Here is a 10,496-nt window from a genome sequence, read left to right as displayed (position 1 = left end):
GTTAACAGACTGATTATTTCACTTACAATTCACTGTTTAACAATTCAAGTGGGTCAGAAGTTTACATACACTAAGTTGACTGTGCCTTTAACAGCTTGGAAAATTCCAGAAAAGTATGTCATGGCTTTAGAAGCTTCTGATAGGCTAATTGACATAATTTGAGTCAATTGGAGGTGTACCTGTGGATGTATTTCAAAGGCCTACCTTCAAATTCAGTGCGTCTTTGCTTGACATCATGGGACAACTAAAAGAAATCAGCCAAGACCTCCATAAGTCTGGTTCATCCTTGGGAGCATTTCCAAACGCCTGAAGGTACCACGTTCATCTGCACAAACAATAGTTCGCAAGTATAAACACCATGGGACCACGCAGCCATCATAACGCTCAGGAAGGAGACGCGAACTGTCTCCTGGAGATTAATGTACTTTGGTGGCGAAAAGTGCAAATCAATCCCAGAACAACGGCAAAGGACCTTGCGAAGCTGCTGGAAGAAACAGGTACAAAAGTATCTATATCCACAGTAAAACGAGTCCTATATCGACATAACCTGAAAGGCCGCTCATCAAGGAAGCTCCAAAACCGCCATAAAAAAGCCAGACTATGGTTTGCAACTGCACATGGGGACAAAGATCGTACTTATTGGGAAAATGTCCTCTGGTCTGATGAAACAAAAAATAGAACTGTTTGGCCATAATGCCAATTGTTTAAAGACACCCAATTAGTGTATGTAAAGTGTATGTAAACTATGTTTGGAGGGAAAAGGGGGAGGCTTGCAACCCAAAGAACACCATCCCAACCGTGAAGCACGGGGTGGCAGCATCATGTTGTGGGGGTGCTTTGCTGCAGGAGGGACTGGTGCACTTCACAAAAAAGATGGTATCATGAGAGAGGAAAATTAAGTGGATATATTGAAGCAACATCTCAAGACATCAGTCAGGAAGTTAAAGCTTGGTTGCAAATGGGTCTTCCAAATGAACAATGACCCCAAGTATACTTACAAAGTTGTTGCAAAATGGCTTAAGGACAAAAAAGTCAAGGTATTGGAGTGGCCATCACAAAGCCTTGACCTCAATCCCATAGAAAATGTGTGGCAGAACTGAAAAAGCGTGTGCAGACAAGGAGGCCTACAAACCTCACTCATTTACACCAGCTTTGTAAGGAGGAATGGGACAAAATTCACCAACTTGTTGTGGCTTGTGGAGCTACCCATCACGTTTGACCCAAGTTAAACAATTTAAAGGCAATGCTGCCAATATACTAATTGGGTGTATGTAAACTTCTGATCCACTGGGAATGTGATGAAATAAATCATTCTCTCTACTATTATTCTGACATTTAACATTCTTAAAATAAAATGGCGATCCCACTGAACTAAAACAGGGAATTTTTACTTGGATTAAATGTCAGGAATTGTGAAAAACTGAGTTTAAATGTTTTTGCCTAAGGTGTATGTAAACTTCCGACTTCAACTGTATATATTTGTTTTATTAAAAACATTTATTCCGATTTTTCAGGGATGCTGGAGCACCTGCAGCACCCCTACTTCTTGTGGCTATGCTGGCCGCCCTCAGGAAGCGAATGCAATCCGTAATTATGGTTGAGCCCAAGTTTGCCCGAGCATATGATGTAATGGCATTGGTGAGCCCACATGGCTGATGGAGATTTGTTTAGTTACAATCAGAGAGGAGAGGCGAAGCGAGAGCTTTTATCTGTCCAAATAAGCCCAATGTGTTTCTATGGGCTTATTTTGGACCTAAGCTTGTAGCCTGCCTTCCTGGCTTTAGGACAAAGACTCAAATTGTTAGGGTTGAGACATGAGCACTCGTCATTATATACAGAACGGTTACAATGGAGATTTAGAGAAAATGGACACATGCCACTTCCTATGCCCCCTGTTTTGTTTGGCTAGGGGTTAGGTTTAGGGGTTAAGGTCAGTGGCGATTTTAGCATGTAAATCTTGGTGGGGCAAACTCCACATTTTTTTTTGTTTAATGCATGCCAGCAAAACCACTACACAAAACAACACTAAACAATACATTCATTGTACTATAACGGTGACAAACATTGCCCACAAACTGTTAGGGTCTACATAAAGCTGTCCCAATAGCTTTCTTTTCAGCACCATGGAGTGAATCCTTTCCACCTCTTCGCTATCAGCGAAGCAGTTTGGCTGTCTGGCAGCGAAACAGTTATTCAGCCTCATATACTGCCTTTATTTAAACAATAGCTGATGTGGCTGATTTGCTTAAACAATTGTGGTTTCTACTGACAATTGAGATGTACAAACAATGGCATAAAGGGGACGACGAGCGCATGAGAGGCAATCACTAATTTCGCTTAAGACATTAATGAGCGAGCTAGGACGGACGTTGTCAATATAACTATTTGTTCAGCACTTTTGAAATATACAGCGACGGAATTCAGAACATGGGCCGTTCTTACAGTATTCTCCATGTACACCAAGTCAGAACCGTAGGATAAATAAAGGGGGCACATAAGCAGCCAATGAAAGCGCTTACAATATTTGAATAATTAAATTTCTCTAAAACGATAGCTACATGTGCACACCAAGTCAGAACAGTAGGCTAAGTTATGAAGGCACATGGGCTACTAACGGTTACTACACAACATACACTTAGTATTTCTTTCTTAGCTACGGTATACCTATCTTCCTGTTATATTACAGAATTTATGCAGCAGCATAAAATACATTTTTGGACTCACCTTGTTGTACTGTGCCCACTTTGAACAGTAAGGTGGCGCAGCGTTTTCTTCTGGGAACATTTTGTCAATCAACTTTGTCATCAAAGTCTGGCATTCTCTGGATTTATGGTGCTTTCATGACACTGGGAACAAGTAAAAAAAAACAGGTAGATTCATGACGTCAGTGATCTTCAGGTCTAGAAAGAGGCAGAGTTTCCCGACTTAGAATTCCATGTTGGATGACCCGTTCAAAACGTATTTTCCCAGGCTGAGCTAGTTTTATCCCGAGTTGCCAGTTGTCTTGAACTCACTGAAGTCATGCTGGATTGATATCAAGCCAATGTATTCACCTTTTCTGGCCCATGGTGGGTTGCGAGTGAATGTTTATCCTTTTAAGCTTGGAAAAGAGACCCTTAAACCCAGACTTGAACCACACACCCACTCCACTGACCAGCAGGCTAGTGATTGCTTTGGCAAACTTGCAGTTAGCCACTGATTCCTTCTCAAACCACTCATTGTTGAATTTGCGATATCCAACTTGTTGTGTAATGTTTATGTCCAATGGTGTAACGGCTGTCATATTCGTTCTCCTCCTCAGAACGAGGAGGAGCATGGATCGGACCAACACGCAGCGAGGTATGTAGACTACTGATTTATTAAATGGAGACGAAACACGAAGAACACTTGAATAAACTACAAAACAACAAACGACGTTAAAACAGACCTGAACTTGTGAACAGAAAAAACAATGAACGCACGAACACGGAAAGAACGAACGAGACGAGACAGTACGCGTGTGGTTTAACAAACACAGACACAGCAACAATCACCCACAAACAAACAGTGTGAACAAACCTACCTTAATATGGTTCTCAATCAGAGGAAACGTCAAACACCTGCCCCTAATTAAGACCACTAATCAGGCAACACATTGAACCCAACATAGAAACACATAACATAGACTACCCCCCCCCCCCCCCCCAAGATGCGGACTCCGGCCGCAAAACTGAACCTCCGGACGTGGTCCCCACCCACCATAGTCAATCCCCGTTTCCGTAGCCTCCTCCAAATGGCACCCTCCAAATTAACCCCACCGGACTAAGGGGCAGCACCGGACTAAGGGCAGCACCGGGAATGAGGGGCAACATCGGAATGAGGGCAACACCGGAATGAAGGGCAACACTGGACTGGCTGGCGGATCCTGGCTGGCTGGCTCTGGCGGATCCTGGCTGGCTTGGCTCTGGCGGATCCTGGCTGGCCGACGGCTCTGGCGGATCCTGGCTGGCCGACGGCTCTGGCGGATCCTGGCTGGCCGACGGCTCTGGAGGATCCTGGCTGCCGCGGCTTCTGGCGGATCCTGGCTGGCCGACGGCTCTGGCGGATCCTGGCTGGCCGACGGCACTGGCTGTCCTGGCTGGCCGACGCACCTGGCTGCTCCTGGCTGGCCGACGGCACTGGCGGATCCTGGCTGGCCGACGGCACTGGCGGATCCTGGCTGGCCGACGGCTCTGGCTGCTCCTGTCTGGCGGACGGCTCTGGCTGCTCCTGTTGGCGGACGGCTCTGGCTGCTCCTGTCTGGCGGACGGCTCTAGCGGCTCGGGACAGACGGGCAGCTCTGACGGCTCGGGACAGACGGGCAGCTCTGACGGCTCGGGACAGACGGGCAGCTCTGACGGCTCGGGACAGACGGGCAGCTCAGACAGCGCTGGGCAGACAGCAGCTCAGACAGCGCTGGGCAGGCAGGCAGTTCTGGGCAGACTGGCAGTACAGGAGGCTCTGGGCAGACGGGCACACCTGTAGGGAGGAGACGGAGAGACAGCCTGGTGCGTGGGGCTGCCACAGGACCCACCAGGCTGGAGAGACCTACAGGAGGCTTGATGTTAAGAAGAGGCACCTGAAGGACCGGGCTGTGGGGGAGCACTGGAGCTCTGGTGCGCAGCCTTGGCACCACTCCCCAGGCTGGAATACTACTCCAGCCCGTACCCTCCAGAGTGCAGGCACAGGTTGAACCGGGCTGTGGATGAGCACTGGAGATCTAGTGCCTACTATGCGCACCTCTCCCCTAGGCTCCACTCCCACATTTGCCCGTACGAGCGGAGCGTAGGCATAGGACGCACTGTATTCATAGGGTTGGTTACAGTCTCAGAGGTGTATTCATTGGCCAGTGGGTTTCTGTTGCAAAACGTACCCAGAAGTCAAAACTCTRGCGGACAGATAGGGCTCAACCATCGCCCGAGCACCTGTCCTTTTGCCCTCCTATTAAAATAGGAACTCGCAGCTCAGTAGATGTTTTTAATTTTATGATTTACTTTGGTAATATTCCATAGAATTGGATAGTTAGCATTTTTCACATTTCATGTCAAAATCATGTTAAAGTAACTTTTAGACACTTTAGGATGATCTGGATATAAATCCACAAAATGTTAATTTCGGGGATATTGACTTGCAGTGGTTTTTGGACACAAATGATAAAAACGTAGCGTTTGAAGACAGTGGACAGCTAGACAATACCAAAGCATGGATTGCTGTCTTACCTTGTCCATAGATTGCTTACAGGGTAAGGAAACCAATTAGGTTAACTATTCCTTTAAATACTCTTCTTTCCTGCATCATTGTCCTACTCCTCATCATGTTCACTTTCAGTTTCATTCTCAACATGCAAAATGCTACAATAATGCCAATGTGTTTAAGAAAACCTTTGCTGAAATACAATGGCAATAGCTCTTCTTTATACAGTATATTACAATAAAACTTTCTACCACATTAGAATGATTTAGTGCCTGTATTGGCTATACCAGGTCAATCTAGAGAGGGTAATGAAGAATAGAGGACTACAATCTTATATCCAGAGAGCTGTAGGCTAGAATACGATGGACCGGTCCATTTGTGTGAGATTAGGTTTTGGAACAAGTGTTAGGTTATAGGGATAGTTCACCAAAATTCCAATATTAGCATTTTTTGTGCTTCATGTCCAAATGATCTATAAGTAATTTTATTGAGGTACACCATACATTTGAGATACTTTAGTATGATTTGGACATGAAGCTCAAAAAATTATACTATCGGTGCCAAAGTTATCATTTGGAAACAGTGGCCTGGGGTGTGGTCAGTGTGACAGAACGGTGTGCAATGTTCAATTCAACAGAAATTGTACTGTATTGAACTTCCAGTTGAAAAATGCTGTGATTATGATTGCCCAGAGGGCGATTACCGTATGATGTGCTGCACGAGTTTTGCGATTTCAATTGGTTACACCCATATTGGTCAGGCCACACCCACCAAATCGGAGCAAACGTACCTCAAAGGCTATCGAAGGACAGTGTGGACCATTTTGGAGAAAAGTGTTGTTCAGTACAAATTGTCAAGCAAAATGAACACACCCCAGGTAAACGAAAGCAAAACATGGATTGCTGGCATACCTTGTCTATAGACTGCTTACAGGGTAAGGAAAACCAAAATGTAATTTTGTAATTATCATTGAACAAATCATTAACTATGACTCACTCACAGTGCTAGGATTACTGATGATACATGTTTTGTTCACAGTGGTCTGGTTGCTCTGAGAGCCCTGGTTGTCATCTCAACTGTTTTGTTGGGGGGGGTGCAAATCTACAGATGGCTATAACGGTCCTCTAATATAGGACCAGTATAGGTATATATATATTTATATTTATATTTTTTACCCTGATTTTTCAGGGGGTGCAGCAGCACCCTCAGCACCCCTACTTCTCGCGGCTATGCTGACAGCCCACAGGAAGCGAATGCAATCCGTAATTATGGTTGAGCCCAAGTTTGCCCGAGCATATGATGTAATGGCATTGGTGAGCCCACATGGCTGATGGAGATTTGTTTGAGTAACAATCAGAGAGGAAGAGGCGAAGCGAGAGCTTTTATCTGTCCAAAATAAGCCCAATGCGTTTCTATGGGCTTATTTTGGACCTAAACTTGTAGCCTGCCTTCCTGGCTTTAGGACAAAGACTCCAATTGTTAGGGTTGAGACATGAGCACCTCGTCATTATATACAGAACGGTTACAATGGAGATTTAGAGCAAATGAACGCCTGCCACTTCCTATGCCCCTTGTTTTGTTTGGCTAGGGGTTAGGGTCAGGGGTTAAGAGTAGGGTTAGGAGAAGGGTTAGTTAAAAGGTTTAGGGTAAGGGTAAGCTAACATGCTAAGTAGTTGTAGTTGCAAAGTTGATAAAATGCTAAAGTTGTTTGTGATGAGATTCAAACACGCAACCTTTGGCTAGTTAGATGTTTGCGTTATACGCCGACCCCGACCAACCACTCTCATTTCGTTTTTGCCTTAAGTAACCTTCTGTCTTATGTAACCATACCAAACATAATATATTGGATATCCATTTGCTATGTTACGTCTAGTCTATGAGACCAGGCTGTATTTTTAAAGTAGCATGGTTTCTAAGTTAAAAGCAAAAATAAAATATTATGGCAGTGAAACATTTGAACTGAATTGTGGGACAGTGTTAAAAATGGTGATTGAACTTGATTACTGAAACGATGATGATTGAAAACCATGGCCTATAATACATTTGTTGTCTGCCTCTGCCTTCACTGTGCCTGCTCATCCCAGACATAACACCTGTCACTTTCCACATTGTGACATGTATATTATTCACAGAAGCAAGTGTATTTTTGAGCATCCTTCCTCTAAAGCTACAGGAAATGTGTACAACACGACCACAGCTAAACACGACCACATCTGAACATGTTTCTGCAGCCAACATAAAAAAGTCCTGTACCATCTCTCAGATTTGAAGATGGAAAAACCTTGCCTCGTATTACCAAATGCTTATGTAAGACAATGTTTCATCTGAGAGGAACATAAATGTTTTAGCTGTGGTAGCATTTTCAGATTTACTACGAGTCTATTTATGGTATATTGAAACTCTTTTATTCACAGTCTCCTCCTACTAGCAGTGTAGGTGAAGTGAGATACCACAACTCCACCTATCACCAACCTATAGCAGGCAAGTGGGGGCTTTGACATTTCAATAAACCTTTTCAATAACCAAGTGAACATCCTCGATCCTACAGGAACAAGAAACGTGCTGGCAAATCTCCAGCGGTATAGAATAGAGCACACTTAGTGTTAAGTACAGCAATTGCCAATATTAAACTTCCATTGGACGGTTGACAGGATGTCTGGAGGAGATGTTGTCTACACAGTGCTGGAGGTGCTGATCGCTGTTGCCTGCTGTCTGGGAAATGTGCTGGTGATCTGGGCAGTGTGGTCGAGCAGCAACCTCCGGCAGCCCACCTTCTGYTTTKTGGTCTCTCTGGCTACAGCTGACTTCCTTGTAGGTTCTGTAGCTGTGCCGCTGGCTGTGCTGGTGGATGGACGGGTGTGCACCTCGTTCAATGTATGTCTCTTCATAAGCTGTGTGGTCATCATGTTGGCAATGACTTCGGTCATGTCTCTGCTAGCCATCTCTGTGGACAGATTCCTACGCGTCTTCATCCCTCTCAGGTGAGCGTGCATGCATATACAGTACATACACACAGTTTTAAAAAATGGTTGTCGTGTCATATGAACAGATTCTCTGCTTCAACAGGTACAAGAGGACAGTGACAAAGAGCAGATCTTGGGTGGTGGTAGCAATATGTTGGTTTGTTGCCTTCATGTTGAGCTTCCCACCCACGTTTGGGTGGTACAACCRTGACACCTTGTCTCACTCAGGGAACTCAACCACCATCATCTGCCRTTTCCKGGCTGTGATTCCCATGTCATACTTGGTTTACTTTKYMTTCTTCCTCTGCACCCTCACTCCGTTGCTTGTCATGGCTGTCCTGTACTGCTACATMTTCTGTATCATACAAAAGAACCTGAGAGRGAGGGTGGGGAGCAGTACCMAGTCCCACACCTACTTCAGGAAGGAGAGGAGCCTGGCCCGATCCCTGACTCTGGTCCTGGTGCTCTTCGCCTTTTGCTGGCTCCCTCTGGACATCATGAACTGTGTTGCCTACTTTGGTAACACATCAAACATACCCCAACAGGCCTTCTATGTGGGCATCCTCCTCTCCCATGGCAATTCAGCTGTCAACCCGATCGTTTATGCCTTCAAGATCCGCAAGATCCAGGAAGCGTACCTGAGGATCTGGAGGAAGGTCTTTGTGTATCGAGGTGACAGTCAGGGCTCTCAGAGCAACCAGACCACTGAAAACATTATCAGCAGCAACCCTAACAGTGCGGATAGAAATATTGATGGAAATGCTATCAGTGTTATGAAAATTGACACAGTTGAAAGTACAGCATGTTAATAGTGTAGAAAGACAATATAAGTGATAGTCGCTTAGCTTTTTATCTTTGGCAAAGTGCATCAAGACCTTAGAACCTGTATAAAAAGGGAAAACTACTGCCAGGGTGTTATACATTGGCAGATTTTAATATTTGGCATTTGTTGAAAAAAACTGAGGGATAAAAATAGGCAGAGGAAGTTGCAAGGAAGTCAAGTAAGTGGGCTCTTACCGGTTTCCTTTTACTCTTATCGATTTCCTGTTTAAAGACTTGTGTTTCTTGAATGTACTGAATTTTGAATATTTTTTTTCTGTATGATTACGTTGCCCAGAAATGGAAATAACATGCACTATTTGGCAGTTATCCCAAAAAATGTGTAGGAAAAAAAATTGCAATCTCATTCAATGATTTGTCTGCTTCAGCAATAAATGGTTACATTGAGTTGAGTGATAGTGGCCAGGGATCTGGGTCATTGTTGAGTAATATTTCACCATGTTCCTGTACAGATGCCAAAAGCGCCTCAATATTTACACTTCTCCTATAGGACATATTTGGCAGTGCTATCCGAGTTCCTTGGAACATCCCTGCCCTAAACACTAACCCTAACCTCAACCCTTACTTTAACCATTTTAAATGTCAACTTCAATGAGGTAGGGATGTCCCAAGGATCCCGGATTGCACTGACATATTGCTGATTTATCCTTCTACTCTACTTCATTGATGAAGGTAGCTATGACATCCAGAAAACAGATACAGATGTATAATCTTAATTTGACCAGTATTGTTGCAACAAAATAATCCTGCAACAGGATTTGAACGTTTCGTACATAATGTTGCGTGTGCGATGGTTAGGCTATTAGCTGTCCAAAATCAGTCTACATGAAAAATGCAATACTGTAAATACAGTGGGGAGAACAAGTATTTGATACACTGCCAATTTTGCAGATTTTCCTACTTACAAAGCCTATAGAGGTCTGTAATTTTTATCATAGGTACACTTCAACTGTGAGAAACGGAATCTAAAACAAAAATCCAGAAAATCACATTGTATGATTTTTAAGTAATTACTACCACGGCAGCGCCACCTGGTCAATGACCCTGAGAGAGCTGCGACCCAGCACGTCTCAAAGAAACCATTAGTAACACACTACGCCGTCATGGATTAAAATCCTGCAGCGCACGCAAGGTCCCCCTGCTCAGCCAGCGCATGTCCAGGCCTGTCTGAAGTTTGCCAATGACCATCTGGTGATCCAGAGGAGGAATGGGAAAGGTCATGTGGTCTGATGAGACAAAAATAGAGCTTTTAGGTCTAAACTCCACTCGCCGTGTTTGGAGGAAGAATAAGGATGAGTATAAAACCCCCAAGAACACCATCCCAACGTGAAGCATGGAGGTGGAAACATCATTCTTTGGGGATGCTTTCTGCAAAGGGGACAGGACGACTGCACCGTATTGAGGGGAGGATGGATGGGGCCATGTATCGCGAGATCTTGGCAACAACCTCCTTCCCTCAGTAAGAGCTTTGAAGATGGGCGT

General features: G+C 44.5%; 1 protein-coding gene across 1 annotated transcript in view; it reads left to right on the top strand.

Annotated features, from left to right (window-relative positions):
* Positions 1–9,406, top strand: part of LOC111970626 (adenosine receptor A3-like) — a 9,958-nt gene extending 552 nt beyond the window's left edge. The window contains exons 2-3 of the mRNA XM_023997436.2: positions 7,626–8,192; positions 8,278–9,406. Coding sequence (XP_023853204.1) covers positions 7,864–8,192; positions 8,278–8,983 — 1,035 coding nt within the window. The 5' untranslated portion in view covers positions 7,626–7,863 and the 3' untranslated portion in view covers positions 8,984–9,406. The remainder of the gene's footprint in view (positions 1–7,625; positions 8,193–8,277) is intronic.
* The last annotated feature ends 1,090 nt before the right edge of the window (positions 9,407–10,496 follow it).

The sequence above is a fragment of the Salvelinus sp. IW2-2015 genome, linkage group LG1, assembly GCF_002910315.2.
Source record: "Salvelinus sp. IW2-2015 linkage group LG1, ASM291031v2, whole genome shotgun sequence".
Lineage (NCBI taxonomy): Eukaryota > Metazoa > Chordata > Actinopteri > Salmoniformes > Salmonidae > Salvelinus > Salvelinus sp. IW2-2015.
The sequence above is the reverse complement of the archived record's forward strand: the minus strand, read 5'-3'. Positions and strand labels throughout refer to the sequence as shown.